Below are 21,031 nucleotides of genomic sequence, written 5' to 3' on the forward strand. Positions count from 1 at the left end.
GAAAGGGTTCCAAGTTCCAGTTGGATACAAAGAAATGGTAGCTGTGGTTAAAATAAAAATGTTCCAGTAACAGAAGAAATGTGTTTAAGAAAAAAGTATTCCAGTCTACCTAAGAGAGACCAAGGAAACTTGATAAAGGATGTTTTCATTGTGCTTTGATACTTAAAAAGCACTCCTGCTGTTATAAGAGCTTACAGGTTTGTGTCTCCTGTCACTCAAATCAAGGTAAACTTACAAGAGATAATGACAGCCCCTCTAAACACGGAACACATAAAGTTCTCTTTCATCTTTGTATTGTCAGTTCTCAGTATATATTAGTAAGAAATCATGTTAGGATAAATTGAAATATAGATAAGCGAAATGTAGAACTTTAAAGGAACAGACTGTAACCTCCACCCATTCCTAGAAGTAAATAATTTAAGCATTATTATTAAGCACATCAGTGACTTTTCACTAAAAGATGATAATATTCCTTAGATTTATCAGAAGGGAAGCAGTACGCTAGTAGAGAATACATTGTCAATTCCAGGCAATGCATGATCTGCCATTTAAAACTCCCCTAATAATCTCTCTTCTGTTACCCTGCATGGTTGTTTATGAGCCAGAGCACAGCCCACTTACACTGGATTTTGAATGAAACATCTAGTCCCTGACCCTGATCACCTCAGCAGGGACATTATATATCTCAGATTAATAGTTTCTACAGAAATTGAGGTCTGCCAGACAAAATGACCCCTAATAGTTGTATTTATTGCTCAGTCTGGCTGATCACCCTCAAAGGAGAACAAAGCCATGAAATAAGCTATTGACTGGACTTCCTGGACCATCAGGGAGTTAGGAAGTGGCTCTTGCCATTGAAACTGTTTACACAGCAAATTTATGCAGGAAAATGCTTGGGTTGTGCTTGGGACCTGAGATTGCTTGTAATAGGACTCTGCTATCATTTCAGACGTGAACTTAACTCTTCATCTTCAGCTCTGGGAACCAAAGCCATTTCTCTATGTACCCATGACCCATACACTAAGACAAAGGCCTGGGTAGATGGGCCATAATAATTACTCAGAAGACAAATGCCAGATTTTTAGTAAGCACTTAAACTCTTAACATCACTACAGAAATAAAAAATGCAATAATAGTGGGAGTAAGAGCACATGATACTTGAACATTCAAAGATAAGTTGGGGTCACATAGAAAAATACTGGCATCTACAATTTCTAAGAATATTTCTAGGTAGTGTTATCACTATATTGGTCTGAAGTGATGCGGAAATAAAGTTTGATGAAGATGAGACATGGATTTTAAAGCTCAATTATTGGGTAGCGCTTTCACATGATTGTTACATTTATACAAGATAAAGCTCTAGAGAAGACGACTTTGAAATCCATGACTGAAGTCTTCAATAAATATGGAAATCAGACCTCCTGCATGGATGACCCAGGGCTATAAGTTAAATGTCCTGAGCCAAGATGTTTTTACAACATGGAAGAATAAATCACTGTATGGAAGCAACATTGGGGATTTAGAAGGATGATGACTTTAATTTTTGGCCTTGTGTTTTATGGGGCATTGGAAAAAGATATCTCCCCTTGGGGAAAGCTGCAAAGTGAGTGGTTTCCTTTTAGGGAAATTCCGTACTCAGGTCAAGGTCACAGAGTGTTCTTTGAATCTTTGAAGGTGAGGGTGCATGGGTTTTGTTTTTTGTTTTTCAAATAGAATGAAGATTGAAGGCATATTTAAACTTTTTGGAGGGAAACACAGCTGCATGAGGACTAATAATGGAGACAAAGGATAAAGCATTATGGGATAAGATTGGCATTCAGATGGAGTTACATTTTATAAATGGTGGGACTGTGAGAGATGGTAAAATTAGGTGGCATTAAATTTTCAAATGAGACCTCTCCACTCAAATTCAGGCACTGACAGACTATATCTAGTTAATCATCAGAATCACGTAAAAGAGTGATTGATTCTGGGATTCATTCCAGCCCTGCTAGATGGGAATCACTGAGGATGGGGCCTACGTTGTAAATAATATCCTTAGGAAATTTTTGTCAAGTCAGCCAATTCTAGGTTTAAGAACAGAACTAGCCTTTGGGAACCATGAGACCTAGTCTTGTGTTGATTTTTTGCATTTGGCAGTGACTGCCCTGGAGTAGGGTTCTGGATGACTAGAGTCAATGGTTTCAGTCTCATGTCCTGGTGGTGATGGCCAAGCGGGAGAAGCAGGCAGATCCAACCCAACACCTTCTGGACATTTCCATGAGAAAATCCTATTCCAGTGGAAAATAGGGTTAAATATGCATTGGGATGCAAGAAAGCACAATAGTCTGAGATTTTTGCTTTTGCTTTTGACTTAATAGGCTTCCCTGATAGCTCAGTTGGTACAAAACATGCCTGCAAAGCAGGAGACCCCAGTTCGATTCCTCAGCTTGGGAAGATCGCATGGAGAAGGGATAGGCTACCCACTCCTGTATTTTGGGGCTTCCCTTGTGGCTCAGCTGGTAAAGAATCTACCTGCAATGTGGGAGAGCTGGGTTCCATCCCTGGGTTGGGAAGATCATTTAGAAAAGGGAAAGGTTACCCCCTCCAGTATTCTGGCCTAGAGAATTCCATGGAATGTTTAGTCCATGGGGTTGCAAAGAGTCAGACATGAATGAGTGACTTTCACTTGTCAGATGACTTAATAGAGGATATAGATAGTCATGGCATAGATTCTTCAACTCTGACACTGCTAAATTCAAGGACTAAGGCGTTTTCTTGTTACTTGCCTCATGCTTGCCATCTTATGCTTCTGGAATAACCTCTCTCATTCAGGATAGGAAGAAGGAAGGAATGACATAGGAAATAGTTTTGGACATGTCGTTCATCAGCTAGGTGATCGTCATGCAGATAACCTTGGTTGCTAGGGAGGCTAAGAAAACTGAGTGTTTAAATTTGGCCTCTGTAATAAAAGAAGGCAAGGAGAACAGGTTTATAAGTTGAGTGAGCATCCGTTTGCTACAGAAACTCAACATTAGCATATTTAAAATTAAATTCCAATCTTCTTTCAAACTCTATTTCTTTTCCTTAGTTCCCTTTTCCTATGCTCCCTATTGATGTCTTTTTGGTCTCACATAGAAGCCAAGGAGTCATTCTTCAATCCTTCTTCCCCTTTCTCACCTCCCCATTAACTTGGTGCAAAACATTAGTGAGAGTATGTTCTTATATTTCTCCAATTGTCTGCACTTATTTATCATTATTATTCATCTAGCTCTGATTTTGTATGTCTCACATTTTTTTTTCTTGGATTTTGAAAATTCCAGTTTCAGTCTATTCCACTCCACTAATCACTACTACCTGCTATCCACCAGTTTGTACTTTCTAGCATCCAGCTATGACCAGTCTCTACTTTATTTAAATCCCTCAGTAACTCTCATTGCCTTCAGAATGGAATTCAGATTTTTTTGTCATGACATAAGATCACCAGGATCCTGCTCTAACACACCAGCCCAACTTCTTCCTTCTTAGTTCCCCCAAGAATTCCCATATTCTGACCCAAAAGAGCTACTTGTGAGTCTAGTGTTATCTCCTTTTTGGCGTATCTTGCAAACATTGCTCCCTCTGCTTATTTCACAAAAAATTTTTATGACCTGTCCTGCTACTAGATATCCTTTCAGACTGAGTCAGGGTGTCTTTTCTGAGAAGACTTCTCTGACAGAAAATGCCCCCACACTCCTAGTCCCTGTCCATATATACACACACAGTATTGATTTACCTACACAGCTAAATGCTGAGAATTGTATAATAGACTAAACAAAGAATATGTGAAATTATTTAAATATCAAGTATTTGGGATTTTGGATGAATTCTTCTTTCTGCTGAGCCACAAGTATCATTCCATAAAAAGCAGATTTAAATAAAATATCATGGGAATATATTTCTTTAGCAGTACTTACACTTATGCTGCTGCTAAGTTGCTTCAGTCGTGTCCGACTCTGTGTGACCCCATAGATGGCAGCCCACCAGGCTGCCCCGTCCCTGGGATTCTCCAGGCAAGAACACTGGAGTGGGTTGCCATTTCCTTCTCCAATGCATGAAAGTGAAAAGTGAAAGAGAAATCGCTCAGTTGTGTTTGACTCTTAGTGACCCCATGGACTGCAGCCGACCAGGCTCCTCCGTCCATGGGATTTTCCAGGCAAGAGTACTGGAGTGGGGTGCCATTGCCTTCTCTGACACTTATGCTAAGAATATTATATTATTTTTTAGGTTTTGTTTCAGTATCAAAAATAAAGATATGTGTTCAGAATAATGAGATTTTTATCAGGATGAATTAAGCTGAGGCAAATATTTGCCATGGTTTAGTGGAAACATTGTGTTTTCTGTCATTTTACAGCAGATATATAGCATTTGGAAATGAGTCCACTTGAAAGTGAATGCTGTAATAAGTCTTTTGGTGGTCATTTTGATTTATAGAAATGGTTCTGTTTAAGATATATAGGTTTCCTGACAAGACTTCTCTATTTTATTCTTCAAACTAGTGTGCTTTTAAAAATTTGTTCTGATTTTTTTTTTCTTGTGAGACAAGGGAACAATTCTATTACTGTGTTTTTATTTTCTCTGTTTTGATGCTTTGATACCTGGTGCCTTGCTGATCACAGAGGGTCTGTCTCTTCCAGAGTGAGCCAATTCCTAGAGACAGTAAACCAGCTCGCCTTACAGTGTATTTTTCAAATCGACAGCCATCTATTTAGGCTTTCATACTTTGGGCCACTAGATACCTGCCTTAATTACCCCAGGGGCAGTGCATATTTTCTAAGGCAGTAGTTTAAAAAAAGTTATTACAGACTGGATGGCTTAAGGTGGTGCTAGTGGTAAAGAACCTGCCTGCCAATGCAGGAGACATAGGAGACACAGGTTTGATCGCTGGGTCAGGAAAATTCCCTGGAGGAGAGTATGACAACCCATTCCAGTATTCTTGCCTGGAGAATCCAATGGACGGAAGAACCTGGTGGGCTACGGTCCATAGGGTCACACAGTCAGACGCGACTGAAAAGACTAAGAATGCACAAACAGATGGCTTAAAGCAACAGAAATTTCATTTCTCATGATTCAGAAGGCTGGAAATCCAACATCGAGGGGTCACCAAGTTTTTTTTTTTTTTTCTTGCATTTTTTTTTTTCCCTGTTTGTGGATGACTGTCTTCTCCTTGGTCTTCATATAGTCGTCTTTCTCTGTGTGTCCATGTCCTAAATGCCTCTTCTTATAAGGACACCAATCATATTGGACTAGAGCCCACCAATATGACCACACTTTACCTTAATTACCTCTTTATAGACCCTATCTCCAAATATGGTCACATTCTGAGCTACTAAGTGTTTGGACTTGAGCATATGAATTGGTGGTGGTGGGTACAGTTCAGCCTATCAGAGCAACTAGGGACAGCCCTGACTGACTAAATGAAATATTGATGGATTTTCAGACCATGGCTCTATGGTTGTCAGAATATACAGAAATAAATACCAGAAATGTATAATTTTATTGTTAAATTTTTTTAAGTTAAAAAGAAATAGTAACTTTTTACATTTGGGAGAATTCTGATCATGAGAAATCCCCCAGATAGATTTTTTCTTGTTCTTGTATTTTATTTCACCACGTAGATTATTATGTATACTATTATCTTTAGGGAAAAAAAAAACTATTTCTATTTTTTATTATAGAAGTATAAACAACTCTAGAAAAGTGATAGATATAGGTATTATCATGGTTTCTGAAGGTTTTCAAGTTGGAAAATAAAACTAAATTCTTTTTATAACATTAAAAAAGTATTTTAGATTACTTCCATGATTTCAAATAGTATCTAACCACTGCCCTTCCCAAGACAGGGGTATTCACTGTGTGTTTATTATAAGGAAGATCTGTTTAGGCTTTACCAAAATAGCAAATATGAAAAAAGATCAGTGTTTGTGACTGAAAAATCAGTGTTTGTGACTAAATAAGAATATGCTTAATCATTGATTCTTAAATAACATTGATTCTTGAACAAATTACTCACTATGTATTTTTATAAAGATTACATGATATAGCTCACAATCAGAATATTGTGAATATTCTGTGAATATTTTTAGGTTGGCTTGCCAGGATTTTGCCTTATTCTCCTTTATAAACATTCCAAGTACACAAGTTATCTCTTGATGAAAACCTGAATAATGCTTATATATTATCCAGTTAACTAAGCATTATTTAACTAGTTACCTTTTTATCTTATTTCTAGCTACCTTTTAATATCTAATGACTATTCATTGAAATTCATTACTGATTTAAGAAAACTGATAAAGAAATTGTCAAAAACCCCTGGAGTCAAAAGTAGATGTCAATTATAACTTTTGCAGCAGTAGCTTTGAGGCTTGGACTTCATTTTCTACCATCTGAGGGAGTCTGGTCAATTTCATGTAACCTGTTTGTACAAGATAAGATTTATGGCAGGCTTTGCACAGGTGGCTTCATTGGTATAGAGACTTTGAAATTGTTGACAAAGCTTCATCCTGCTGATTGTACATCATTGATGGAGAATTTTAAAATGTCAAAGATAATTTTCTACAGCTGGATTGTGGCACATTATAAGAATTAAAGGGAGAGAGGATGGAGAGGGAGAAAATTGAATATGAATATAAATATAGATGACATCTTTAAATAGCTTTGAGCTCTGAAATAGAATATACTAAAACAAAAAGCTGTTCGGAAGATTAATTGATTGACAATTTATTGCACCCCTCCCCCATGCCATTGTTGTTGTGGTTGCGAATTCCATTCGGGAGACTAAAGGTAGTAAAAGTGGCTAACAATGGTGAAAGATATTTAATACCAACTGATACAAGCTGCATTTTAAATTCCATGCATGAGAATTCTCTGGTGGTCCAGTGGTTGCGACTTTGCCTTCTCCTGTAGGGGGTGCATGCTTGATCCCTGGTCGGGAGCTAAGATCCCACCTGCCTCGTGGCCAAAAAACCAAAATATAAATAACAGAAGCAATGCTGTAACAAATTCAACAAAGACTTTAAAAATGATCCACATCAAAAATTTTTTTTTTAATTCCATGCAATTTGTTCTTGACTGTTTTGCTATTTTTGTTTATAGCACTTTTGTGGGTATTGTTTTGTACAAATAGTGAAAAATTAGAGATAATATACAACATCTAATTGAACTATGGCAAATATTTAATTACAGAGTTCTAGGGGTAGAAGATTTGTAGCTCTCATATGAATCTACAAAAATTACTGTTTTAATTGTTTCACGGTAATTGTTATTGTGCAATCTTCGCTTCATTTATTGCCCACACTCCCTTAATTGCATATACAGTTTTATTTTCCTCTAATCTTATGTTCAAGAAACTTTGCATATTCATCATTTGTTAGCTTCCATTATGAGAAACCAGATTAAGGATGTCATGCATAAATCGTTTTCATAACCAATTGGTTCAATTTTATTTCCAATAAAAATACAAACAATTTATATAGCGTTTACACTATTTTAGAAGATTTCATTGAATAGGTCTTAGGTCATTTATTTATCCATTCATTAAACAAGTACATATTGAACATCTATATTATATCAAGAATTTTTCTAGATGCATGTGAGAAGCAGAAAAAAAAAAAGTAATCCCTGAGTTCATGGAATTTATATTTTAATCAGACAGTGAATGAAATTAAACAAGTGAACAGAAAAATATATTTTATGTCAAGTGATGACATGTGCTATGTATGGACACAATAAAACAGCAGAAAATTGAGATGAGAGTGCCCAGGTAAGGGGGAAATGAAGTTTTAAGTAGAGTTTTAAAGTTTTAAATAGATCATGCATGGTCACATGGAGAATGTGTGTGTGTGTGTGTGTGTGTGTGTATTTTTTTTGCTCAGAAAATAAGTTGAAGGAACCAGCCATGTGTATATTGGAAGGAAGCAATGTGTAAATGTAGAAGTCCTGAGGCAAAAGTAAGCCTGGTTTGTGTGAGGATCATGCAAAGGAATTTTATATCTACTTCTTGTAGGACAGAAGCCCGTGTGATGATCTTGAGCAGAGGAACCAAGATCTGACTCACTACTTGATTTAGCTTTAACATGTTCTGGTGGTGCACCAGTGTCCATAGATGATGGTGACAAGCTGGCACAGGCAGAGAGGGATATCATTTGATGTCAAAAGATTTAAAAGTCAAATATTTAGGAAGGTGACAAATCTCCATACTGCTTTACACAGTGGCTGCATCAGTTTCCATTCCCACCAAAAGTGTACGAGTGTTCCCCTCTCACCACATCCTTGCCAACATTTGTTATCCATGTTCTTGCTGACGGCAGTCATTCTGACTAGTTTATGGTGATATCTAATTGTGGTTTTGATTTGGATTTCCCTGACGATTAGTGACGCTGAGCATCTTTTCATGACCTGTTGGTCATCTGCATTTCCCCTTTGAAAGAAGTGTCTATTCATTTCTTTTGCCTGTTTTTTAACCTGGTCATTTGTTTATTTGTTTGGTTTTTTGATGTTGAGTTGTGTTGTTATTTATATATTTTGGAAATTAACCCCTTATCAGTAATCATTTGCAAATGTTCTTTTCCCATTCCCATGGTCTCTTTTGCAGAAAAGGTTAATTAATTAAAAGTTTAATTACGTCCCATTTGTTTATTTTTGCTTTTACTTCCGTTACTTTAGAAGATGGATCATTTCTGTGATTTATGTCAGTGTTCTGCCTATGTTTCTTCTAGGAGTTTTATTGGCTCTGGTCTTACATTCAGGTCTTTAATCTATTTTGAGTTTATTTTTGTCTATGATATTAGAGAATGTTCTAATTTCATTCTTTTACATGTAGCTATCTAGCTTTCCCAGCACTACTTGTTGAAAAGTCTGTATTTTCTTCACTGTATATTCTTGCCTCTTTTTGTGCTGAGTGAGAATTATCTATGGAAGCAGGGGATAAAAGGACAATTCCACCATCTTGAACTCCTGTGTTGCAAGGACTATGGCAGTCGGGGGAGTGGGAGGAAATAGGCTCCATTTGAAAGATCTGCAGGGAAAGTAAATCCAGGGCGGACCCAGGTAAAGAGGTTACCATATGTTGTATTTGATACATGTACAGTTATCAGCCTAATGATAGGCTCTTTGTTTCCACATTAAAGCATGTAACCTACTTCACTGGAGACCTAGATGATTTGGCTTGGAGTCTTAGCAATCACCACAGAGATCTGATTGAAATCTAGAAGTACTGACATGGTCATTTTATTCTCTCTTCTCTTCTCTTCCTGAATCTGTTTCTCTGTCTATATAATAGTGTGATGCTGCCATAGAGGAGAGTTGGGTTCAGCACTCTCTGTAGAACAAAGGTTAACCTTTTGAGAATTCCATGATCCTTTCTAGTGATACCACATCTCACTTTTTGCCAATCTTTACATTTAACAGATGACATTTTGCCATGTCAAGAGGCATCGAATACTGAGAAGGAACTATGCCATCCAGATAGAAGTCTCTGCAGATTTGATTCTACAGATGAAGGATTGAGGTGTAAGTGCAAAAATGAGATGCTGGCCTGCCATCCATGAGACTCGGACCCCCACAGAAATATCAAACCACTAGTAGGGGTACTCACTCGACAGGCTCTGTGTCATCTGTGTCCTCGTTTTACCAGGAGTATCACTGGGGTTTTAGCTGGATTGTAATTGGAAGTGTGTGGTTTATTAAAAAAGTGAAAGATAGTAAATATATCAAGTTAAGGTAATGTTTTGAAAAATAGTTGCTCTAAAAATCATGGAATTAAATACAATGTATCTTCTTTAAAATTTTAATGTGATTATGAATAGTAAATGAGTTAAGCTAACTGAATTCCATAAAGTAGGTAAAGTCTGGTATTTCTTATGAAAAAAAAAAAAAAACACAGTGGAAGTGTGGTAATGGTTCTCATTTGGGAGGATGCCTGTCTGGATCAAATTAAGAACTTTTAAAAAGAAGAGTTCACTCTAAGGCTTATTGGTATGAATTAGTGTATTTGTATGTATATATATGCTTAGCCTTGATTGCAACTATAACCATTGTTAAGCAGCCACTCCAGTAGACTGTGATAGTCTGCCAACATCTTTTTCTCCTCTCCTCAGTGTGTCAAGCCTGTGGATTTGCATTTGACATGTGTGACTGGGTATCAGAACCAACTGCTGGGCAAACTTCCTGGATGCGCACAAAAGCAAGAGAAATTCCTGTGTTAGAATATACACCTCAACAAGATCAGAGCAGTGATGATGAAGGTAGCAAATAAAAATCATATCAACTATACTTCCATTTTTACTTTTTTTAGTGTTTGATCTAGAATCATAGAAATGTATTTACAACTAAGCTATGATTTTTTTCAAATAACTCTATACTTTTCATGGGTAGTGCAAGGAACTTATTATAATAAAATGCTCCTAATTCTTCCCTCAATTCTCTCATATTATTGATATCATTCATTTCACTTATTTAGCAAATACATTAAGACTATTCCTGTTGTGAACGAATTTATTTTTTGATCAGCTAAGCAAGCTGAAAATAAAATGTTTTGTTTTACATTCATTTATTCCTTCTCTAATGCTATTCCTTTCTTTATGTAGATCAGAGTTTCTGACCTGCGTCATTTTTTTTCTCTCTGAAGAATGCCTTTTAGCATTTCTTACAAAGCAAGTCTGGAGTATTTCAAAATTTTTGCTTGTCTTTGATTGTCTGCAGTTTTTAATATAATAATTTGCTTAGGTATTGTTTCTTGGACATTTATCCTACTTGGTGTTTCCTGAGCTTCTAGGATCTGCACTTTGGTGTCTGTCTGACATTGACTTGGGGGAAAATTCTCAGTCATTATTACTTCAAATACTGGTTTTCTTCCTGTCTCTCTTCTTCTCTTCTTCTCATGCTCCCATTATGCATATGTTGCATCTTTTTAGTTTTCCCAGAGTTCTTAGATAGAATTAAAGAATTGCTCCTTTCTTTTCCACTGTTTGCTTTTCAGTTTTGGAAGATCCTACTAATGTATTCTTAAGCTCAGATTCATTCCTCAGTTGAGTCAGTCTATTAATGAGTTCTTTGAAGGCATTCTTCATTTCTGTTCTAGTGTTTTTTATTCCTAACATTCTAAACTCTCTGCCTATATTATCCTTTTTGCATGTTTTCTACTTTTTCTGTTAGAACTCTTAACTTATTAATCCTAATTTTAAAAAATTTACAGTCTTATTATAACATCCCTGCCATTTATGGGCCTAGTACTGATGCTTTTTCTTTCTCTTCAAACTTTTTTGCCTTTTAGTATGCCTTGTAATTTTTTTTGTGAAAGCCAAGCATATTGGAATTAAGATAAATAGGTGTTTAATATGAGGTTTTTATATTTTTCCAGCTACAGATTAGGCTCTGTTTACTGATGGCCATAGCTTTTAATGTCTGAGGTGAAATTTGTATCTGATATTTTTGTTTTCGTGCCACTGTTGTCTTTGGGTTTCCCTAGAGATGTCTTCTGAAATAAGGTCTGAGGCCTGCTGTTCCTTTGATAACATGCCCTTGTTATTTTACAAGACCACTTTTGATGTGGTGATAACTTGTGAGAGGAAGGGAAGCATCCTATAGTCCCATGAGTCAATCTCAGTCTATGAGAGGAATGGTACCTTTGCTCTAAAACCTTCACAAATCCTTCTCCCTTACATCAGGTGAGACAGGAATGCCAGAGGGGACTGGGTCTGGATATTTGCCTCACTTCATGTGGAAGGTTAGAACCTGATGGATTTGATACTTCACTTCTCCCTGATCTCAACTGCAGTCAGTTATGTGGTGGTGGTGGTAAATAGTTTGTTTTGAGTGAAAGTCTTGTTAAGAATAACAGGAGAGGCCAGGTATATTTCAAAATGATTTCTTTCCTTTTCCTCTGTGCTGTGCTCAGCTGCTTCAGTCCTGTCTGACTCTCTGTGACCTATGGACTGTAGCCCACCCGGCTCCTCTGTCCACAGGATTCTCTAGGCAAGAATACTGGAGTGGGTTGCCGTGCCCTCTTTCAGGGGATCTTCCCAACCCAGGAATTGAACCTATACCTCCAGAGTCTTCCACGTTTGCAGGCAGGTTCTTTACCCACTGAGCCACCTTGGCAGCCCTCTTTTTCCCCTAGTTGTTGTTGTTGTTCAGTTGCTCAGTCATGTCTGACTGTTTGCAACCCCATGGACGGCAGCACGCCAGGCTTCCTTGTCCTTCACCATCTCCCGGAGCTTGCTCAAACTCATGTCCATTGAGTCAGTGGTGCCATGTAACCATCTGTTCCCCTGCTGCTGCTGCTAAGTTGCTTCAGTCGTGTCCAACTCTGTGCGACCCCATAGACGGCAACCCACCAGGCTCCCCCATCCCTGGGGTTCTCCAGGCAAGAACACTGGAGTGGGTTGCCATTTCCTTCTCCAATGCATGACAGTGAAAATTGAAAGTGAAGTCGCTCAGTCGTGTCCAACTCCCATGGACTGCAGCCCACCAGGCTCCTCCATCCATGGAATTTTCCAGGCAAGAGTACTAGAGTGGGTTGCTGTTGCCTTCTCTTCTTCTCCCTAGCTGTAGGCAAAAAGGGATTTTGCTCTAACTCTTACTGTGAGAATCTGGTAGGGCTCCTGGAGGTAAAACAGAATGGGGTCCTCCCTAAGATGGGACTGTCTGAAGTTTTCAGCTCTCAAGTGCATTCACACTGAGCCTCTAGCAGTTCATCCATTACAGTCTAGATTTCTCCACCCCAGTACTGATTCCCACAGAAGTTTGTGTTCTTGGGATTCTGGTCTTGAAATTTGTTGATTCTCTATATCTGCTTGTCTCACCAATTCCTGCCCAGTGGTTTGTACCCTGACCTCAATTTTCTTAGGGGTATAAGAGGAGTTGTTGATTTTCAGTTCATATATTTTCTTGCTGAGTGGATGGGAGTAGCAACTCCCAAGCTCCTTACATAGTGGTCCAGAAACAGGAAAATTTGCAGGCTCTTTTTCTTTGTTCTTGCCTTCTTGTTCAGCTGTTTTATTGTGGTATTACTCAGCAACCCAGAACCTTATGTGAGTAACAGTCCTGTTTCAGGGTCTCATATGTTTTCAACATTCTGTCACTTAGCCCTAGCCACAGCAATGAGGGTAGGCATATATCCCATCTCAGTTTATAAGCAAGGTTCCCAGCCCCAGTCTCTAACTTCATTGAGAGAATTAGGCTCTGTTCATCCAGGACTGTGCAGCATTTGAAGTAGTTGAAATTCTCGCCACTACAGCCTGTCTGGTCTCAAGTCTGAGAGTTCTATGGTTTCAGCTCTGTTAATCATATCTGTTCTTCCTTATCTTTTGAGATGTTTTCTCTTGTGCTTATTCTTTCTCTGCTTTTATAAAACTGTATTTTTATGTCATTTATCATTTCCTCATGTATAGGTCAGAGGCAGAGTATTAGTTTACTGTACTATTTTGATTAAAGTCAATCAGAGCTTCATTAAGTTCATAGTTTTTTTTTTTTTGAAGCTGTAGGAATATTTGCTATCTTACAAGGAAATAGAGCATTTGAAAAAGCTTATTTTTGGAATTAAAGTTATAAAAATATAGAAATAGCTTTGTATTTCTATATTATATGTATTACTGAATTAAAACAAATCCAAATTAATTTTAAGAATCAGATGGGAAAAATTGATTGACAGTATTTTTATGGACTATAAAACCCATCCATGTAATTTGTGGGATCGTAAGTATCTGGTACTTCAACATAGTTTGGTCAGAAAGAGGCAGTTTAAATTACATTCCCTTAAATTATGAAGGTTTTCCTGTGAAGAATAGAAAAAATAACCAAAAGGGAAAATAATTCTGGGAGGAAAGATGAGGAATTTTTGATTAAAGAAAGATTGCATTGTGACATTTAAATGATCATTTGGTGGCACAGAGATTTTTATATCAATAGATTTCTTTTTATAAGAACATTCATATTAAGGATAGTATAAAACTTTGATTTCAGGAATTAGGATGAGATTACAATGCATTTTAGAAATCAAATATGGCAGACTTCTCTGGTGGTCCAGTGGTTAAGACTTTATCTTCCAATGCAGGGGGTGAGGGTTCTACCCCTGGTCAGGCAGCTAAGATCCCATATGTCTCATGGCTGAAAAAACCAAAGCGGAAAACAATATTGGAACAAATTCAATAAAGACTTAAAAAATGGTCCACATCAAAAAAAGAGTAAGAAAATATGGAAATGAAAATCTATAATTTGTAGTTGATGTCATTAAAAAAATCCTATTCTTTTAAATAAAATACTTGTGTTTTAAACTTGATTTTGAAAATTCCAGAAATATGATAATTTTGTTCAAACAGAAACAGCTGAGTTTTTTTCTAAATTGCTTTTCCCCCCTTTATTTTTCAGGTTACTGTCTATGGGTAGGGGCTAAGCAAGCTTCTACTCTTAACCATTTAGACAGCAGGGCTTATCTGAATAGCTCCGTGTGTCACTGCCTGGGCAGGAGCTGCCATCTTCAATTCTATTACTCTATGGAAAACAGTGTTCTCAGAGTAGGACTGTCTAATGATAAGGTGAGAAGAAACTTGTATTACTTTCAAATTCATTAATAAATTAAATTTCTATTCTTGGCAATTTGTATTTCTATTTCTTAGTTATGTGTAGACTGCAGGTATTTTTTAACTTGCCTTTATTTGATATACTTTTATTTTTTTTCTCTGAGGGGGAGTTTATGTTTTTCTTTTCCATTATGTTTTAGTAAAAGATATTGAATGTAGTTTCCTGTGCTATACAACAGGACCGTGTTTATTTGGTATACCTTTAAAAAATGTACTAAGAAATTAGTTTAAGAGATATTGTCAAGTACAAAAGTCATGGTGGTAGTTTGTAAAAACTTCATAAGATTTTTAAAATTCATGAAAATATATTAAAAGAAACTATGGTGTCATAATGTATTGGGGATTCTATATTATTAACTCTACACTGAAATGTTGATGTGATCTACTCTGGACTTTTATTCTCTATAACCTTAAAGCTATAAATATGATGGAAGTAAATTACTTGTTCTGTTACAGTAGATTCAGTTTTAAAAGATTGGTAATTGCTGATTAAATAAGCCAAATGAGTCATATAACTGGAAAAAAAATAGTGCGTTGGGCAGAGAGAACGTTTTAGTGGTAATGCTAGTGAGTAAAAAAAAACCAAAAACTAACTTTAACTGAAAACAATTCTCTACGCATACAAATTCTCTGAGAATTTCTATTGTGGAAAATTTATTTACAGGTAGGAATAAAGAAATTGTAGGGGTAAACAGCAGTCACTGCAGAAATGGGAGACATTTGACAATAATTGCAGGAATTCTGACACTGGAAAAGGACGGTAAAAGCCTCCAATCAAGTTTCCTTTTGCTCAAATGGCTTTGGGTAAATTGAGTTGAAACTTCTGTGTGACATCAGTCAGATTCATTCTTCAACAAAAGTTTATCACTTGTACTTATCAGGTGCCACTAACCATCTTTCAGAAGCATTTTCTTTTGTTCTATTTTAAAAATTCATTATTTTTAATTGGAGAAAAATTGCTTCACAATATTGTGTTGGTTTCTGCCATATATCAACATGAGTCTGCCATAGGCATACATATGTCCTCTCCCTCCTGAACCTCCCTCCTACCCTCCACTCCATCCCACCCCTCTAGGTTGTCACAGAGCACCAGATCTGAGCTCCATGTGTTATACAGCAACTTTCCACTGGCTATCTAATTTTACACATATAATGTAAGTGTTTCAGGGCTACTCTCTCCATTTGGGCCACCCTCTTCCCTCTGTGTCCACAAGCCCGTTTTCTATGACTGCCTCTCCGTTGCTGCCCCACAGATAGGTTCATCATTACTATCTTTCTAGATTCCATATATATACACATCAATATATGATATTTATCTTTCTCTTTCTGTACTTCATCCTGTATAATAGGCTCTAGAAGTGTGAAGTGACTTCATAGTTGATCCTCAAGTATCAAACTTCTTGTTACCAAGATACTTGAACATCGAAAAGGCATTCTTTTTCTCCTGAGTTCTATCATTTCACCTGTCCCTTTTTCTTTTTGTGTCGTTCTCATCATATCCAGTTTTTTTTTTTTCTTCTACTTCTCTTTTCCAGGACCTTCACAGACTTCTAAAGCTGAATACTCTCATTAGATGGCCTAATACATTTTCCTTTGTTACATGGATGAGACACAATTTGTAGCATTTTACTATATTTTCATTACATTTTTTTTTCAGTAGTATTTGGCAGTGCACTGCCCTAGAATCTATTTGATATATTTCATTCAATTTGACGCGGTATGGGATTTCTTTGGAAGGAACGATGCTAAAGCTGAAACTCCAGTACTCTGGCCACCTCATGAGAAGAGTTGACTCATTGGAAAAGACTCTGATGCTGGGAGGGATTGGGGGCAGGAGGAGAAGGGGACAACAGAAGATGAGATGGCTGGATGGCATCACTGACCCGACAGACGTGAGTCTGAGTGAACTCCGGGAGTTGGTGATGGACAGGGAGGCCTGGCGTGCTGAGATTCATGGGGTGGCAAAGAGTCGGACATGACTGAACAACTGAACTGAACTGAGGTGGGTGGAGGGGCTGAAACACCTCCCTGCCCTTTCTGTAGGGCTCCAAACTTTTCAGATAATTGGAAAATTTTTACAAACAAAAATAGGTTTAACTTTATATGTTATAGCATTCAAGCTTCAAGTATCTTTTAGTTACTATCAGCTGTGTCATGTAAACCAAGTCCAGTGAACTTTCATGTACTTTGAAACTTTCTGTAATTTCCAAATCCTCCTTTAACAAAGGCATAGTAAAAAGAAAATTCTGAAATTTTGTTGAGCTTATATTATAGTTAAAGATGCATTTTAAAAAGTATGATGTTACAATACTGCTTTTCCAAAGGTGGGTGATTAATATTCATTAAATGTTGAATGAATTATTATCCTAAGTTTAAGTAGAAATTTGTGGTTTTTATCTTCTAATACTAAGGGTTATTTTAATATCCTGAACATCAGTGGTAGATTATGTTTCAGTATGTGTATATGGAGATATGAATTATTGGAAGTGAGCAGTACCATTCCTCTGGCTTTGGGACTGTACAAGAAAAAAGTGCGAATAAAGTGGTTTCAAATACTATGTCATATAATAATAATAGACTTCTCAAGATTCTGTCTCCCACCTTATAAGAAGAAGTTAACCGTGGAGAACTCATCCAGCGTATTAATCAGAAACAACTGGAGGTACATCTTAGGCAGTGTTGACTGATACTTGATCCATGAGTTCACCAGTATTCTGCAAGGAACTGTCCAGTCTTTTCTGACACTATTCACTGTGCTCGCTACATGCCACACATCAGTCACTAGTGCAAAATCTGCATCACAGTACATTTAAATTACAACTTGATGTTGTGTCACAAAGTTAAAAAGGACTTCAAACCTATCATTTAAAAAATTAGCTCTTGACGAAAATGATCATTAACATAATCTGTGGATAGAATAACAAAAACAATCCTTATGATAACGTGTGCAGGTGAACCAAGAGATATCCAGGGGGAATGTTAAGCACAATTTTATTTTTTGGAGTACTTTAGAGCTTGAGAAATAAAAAATAGGTGAAAGGAAAGTTGTTAGATAAAAAGTTGAAACTTTGAAAGTCAGCTCCAGTGTATGTACCATCTAACTGTTCTAGGATTAAGTTTCTGCCCATCATCTATAAGATAATAATCATAGCAACAGCCTATCTTTTATCCTCAGGAAAGTTGCCATGTCAGTGAGCCAAGGATAGTATGGGTTCCCAGCTTGTGGTGACTTTTATATACTTTTAAAATTCCCACTGGCAAATAAATAGGAGGAACCTGTAGTTGAGAAAGGAAAGAAAATGCCTTAGAAAAATATCTTTTCTTGTTTGATACAAGTTTTAAAGCTATAATAAGCTTTCCTTGAAGGAGAGCTTTTGCTAAAGTACATGGACCTATCACCACATGCAATCAAAGTAGTTTAAAAAAAAAAAACTTGAATTTGATATCTGATGTCCGCCCCCCTCCCCCCCACTGGAAGAGGGGGGGAGAAGCAGAGAGCTCTAAGAGATCCGATCATAAATATTTTTCTTGAGAGGTAAAACGGCATTATTAAGCCTGGTCTGGGGAGTTTTGCTGTTGTTGTTGTCCAGTTGCTAAGTCCTAGGTGTGTGCTCAGTTACTCAGCCGTGTCTGACTCTTTGCGACCCCATGGACTGTAGCCCATCAGGCTCCTCTGTCCATGGGGATTCTCCAGGCAAGAATACTGGAGTGGGTTGCCATTCCCTTCTCCAGGAGATCTTCCTGACCCAGGGGTGAAACCCACATCACTTGCATCTCCTTCATTGGCAGGCATATTCTTTACCACTCTGTCACCTGGGAAGCTGGTCTAGAGAAGTAAAGACATTTACATAATTTTGATTGATTGATTTTAAGATAATAGAACATTGGAACATCACTTGAAGGCTTTTCTGACCTAAGGGTTTGTGTTTTACATTGACACCTGTTGAAAGTAACTAGCTAAGTGTAAGAGTATGGACAAATATAAAATAAAAGCTGATATCATGTAGTTGGAGTAAATTTTTTTTGTTTGTATTACTTGTGTTGTCAGATAGGAAAGTGCGGTAGAAAAGTCTAGATTTCATACACAATATACCATTAAATGATTTTTCAAATGCTAAGTTAAGTTTAGAAAGAACTATGCTCAGCCTCCTGAACAAAATGTAAATGCATTCTTCTTCAGGTAGAATGGGGAAAATCAATTAGTCATTGTGAAGAAAGAGCAAAACAACTGTACATTACCCTCATAAAGTGAAAGTGAAGGGATGTGGTGAATGCAGCTTGCCTGGTAGTGTCAATAAAAGCGTCAGTGGAGGACATAGTGTCTCAGTGCTAAATAACTAAAGTTGCTTAAGAAATTATTGAAATAAAAATTTGCTGTATTTTTCAACCCTTTATAACTTCATTGTGATGTGACCTGGAAACTATCAGCTGAAAATATGTGTCCGCCATGTATGTTTCATTGTCTTATGGAAGTCTTAAATGTTCATATAAATAAGTAATAGAATGAAGTACATTTTAATGGGTTTAGACTATCTTCTCTGAAATATTTAAGACCTAGAAATTGGAGTAGATAACAGAGGGCAAAGAACAAAGCTAAAAAGAAATTCATATTTAGAAAATCTTGCATATGAATGAAATAAGTGAAACCAAGTAAGGAGATAAAGGCTCTTAAGGGTCTGAAAATGATGGATGTCATGTGTCATCTGGATTACAATTAGATGTCACCTTCCAGTGCTGTTTCCTATCTCACAGATGGGAGGTCACAGAGATGGCCTCAGAGTTTAACCTGAGACATTTATGCCACTGTCTGCATTTTCACTGTATTTCACTATCTATCTATATCTATCTATCCTCCTCCTCCTCCTAAGTTGCTTCAGTCGTGTCCGACTCTGTGCGACCCCACAGATGGCTGCCCACCAGGCTCCTCTGTCCCCGGGATTCTCCAGGCAAGAATATTGGAGTGGGTTGCCATTTCCTTCTCCATATCTATCTATATATATGTGTGTGTGTGTATATATATATTTAATTGTTCAGTTGCTCAGTCATGTCCGACTCTTTGCAACCCCATGGACTGCAGCACTCCAGGCCCCCCTGCTCCTCACCATCTGAAGTTTGCCCAAGTTCATGTCCATGGCATTAGTGATGCCATCCAGCCATCTCATCTTCTGATGCCCTCTTCTCCTTTTGCCTTCAATCTTTCCCAGCATCAGGGACTTTTCTAATCAGTTGTCTGTTCACATCAGATGACCAAAATACCAAAGCTTCAGCTTTAGCATCAGGCCTTCCAATGAATATTCAGGTTGATTTCCTTTAAGATTGACTGGTTTGATTTCCTTGCTGTCCAACGGACTCTCAGGAGTCTTTTCTAGCACCACAGCTCGAAGGCATCAATTCTTTGGCATTCTGCCATCTTTATGGTCCAGCTCTCACAACCGTACATGACCACTGGGAAGGCCATAGCCTTGACTATATGGACGTTTGTTGGCAGAGTAATTTCTCTGCTTTTCAACACATTGTCTAGGTTTGTCATAGCTTTCCTGACAGAAGCAATCGTCTTCTGATTTCTTTGCTGCAGTCACCATCCACAGTGATTATATATATCACTAAATCTAAGGAAAATAGGGTTATTTTATAGCATGAAAGCACAATCAAAATCATAAAGTCCAATACTATGGGCAAAATTATGGAGTACTTTATAAACTTTTATCAAATATATGACCTCCTAGTTTATAGTAACATAGTTTCGCATATACTTTGCAACCTGGAAAATGACCATCATAGAGACATCTGACATAGGATGCTTTAGAAGACATGGAAAGGTCTTTGATTGAGTGACTGGAGAGTAAAATAGATATATAATCTCCAGAAAAGAACTGTATGATTTGGAACTTGGAATGACTTCTTCCATAGGAAAAAATATTTGAGATTTGCAGAAAATATATCTGATAACATTTTTTTACTTTCATGTTAAATATTTGCTTGCATTTTTTCTTTTCTTTAATCAAGGCAATATTGCAGAATGTAGTAATGTCAGTGGGATCAGTGTTTAAATAGCTGGCTTATTAATTGATGTTTCAGTTCAGTTCAGTCACTCAGTCGTGTCTGACTCTTTGCAACACCCTGAATCGCAGCACGCCAGACCTCTTTGACCATCACCAACTCCTGGAGTTCACTCAAACTCATGTCCATCGAGTCCGTGATGCCATCCAGCCATCTCATCCTCTGTCGTCCCCTTCTCCTCCCGCCCCCAATCCCTCCCAGAATCACAGTCTTTTCCAATGAGTCAACTCTCGCATGAGGTGGCCCAAGTACTGGAGTTTCAGCTTCAGCATCATTCCCTCCAAAGAAATCCGAGGGCTGATCTCCTTTAGAATGGACTGGTTGGATCTCCTTGCAGTCCAAGGGACTCTCAAGAATCTTCTCCAGCACCACAA

General features: G+C 37.4%; 1 protein-coding gene across 1 annotated transcript in view; it reads left to right on the top strand.

The window, feature by feature from the left end:
• The window catches only part of MALRD1 (MAM and LDL receptor class A domain containing 1), a 603,405-nt gene that overhangs the window by 26,917 nt on the left and 555,457 nt on the right, over window positions 1–21,031 (top strand). The window contains exons 6-8 of the mRNA XM_052651192.1: window positions 9,427–9,528; window positions 10,116–10,262; window positions 14,386–14,552. Coding sequence (XP_052507152.1) covers window positions 9,427–9,528; window positions 10,116–10,262; window positions 14,386–14,552 — 416 coding nt within the window. The remainder of the gene's footprint in view (window positions 1–9,426; window positions 9,529–10,115; window positions 10,263–14,385; window positions 14,553–21,031) is intronic.

This window comes from Budorcas taxicolor, chromosome 13, assembly GCF_023091745.1.
Source record: "Budorcas taxicolor isolate Tak-1 chromosome 13, Takin1.1, whole genome shotgun sequence".
Classification (NCBI taxonomy): domain Eukaryota; kingdom Metazoa; phylum Chordata; class Mammalia; order Artiodactyla; family Bovidae; genus Budorcas; species Budorcas taxicolor.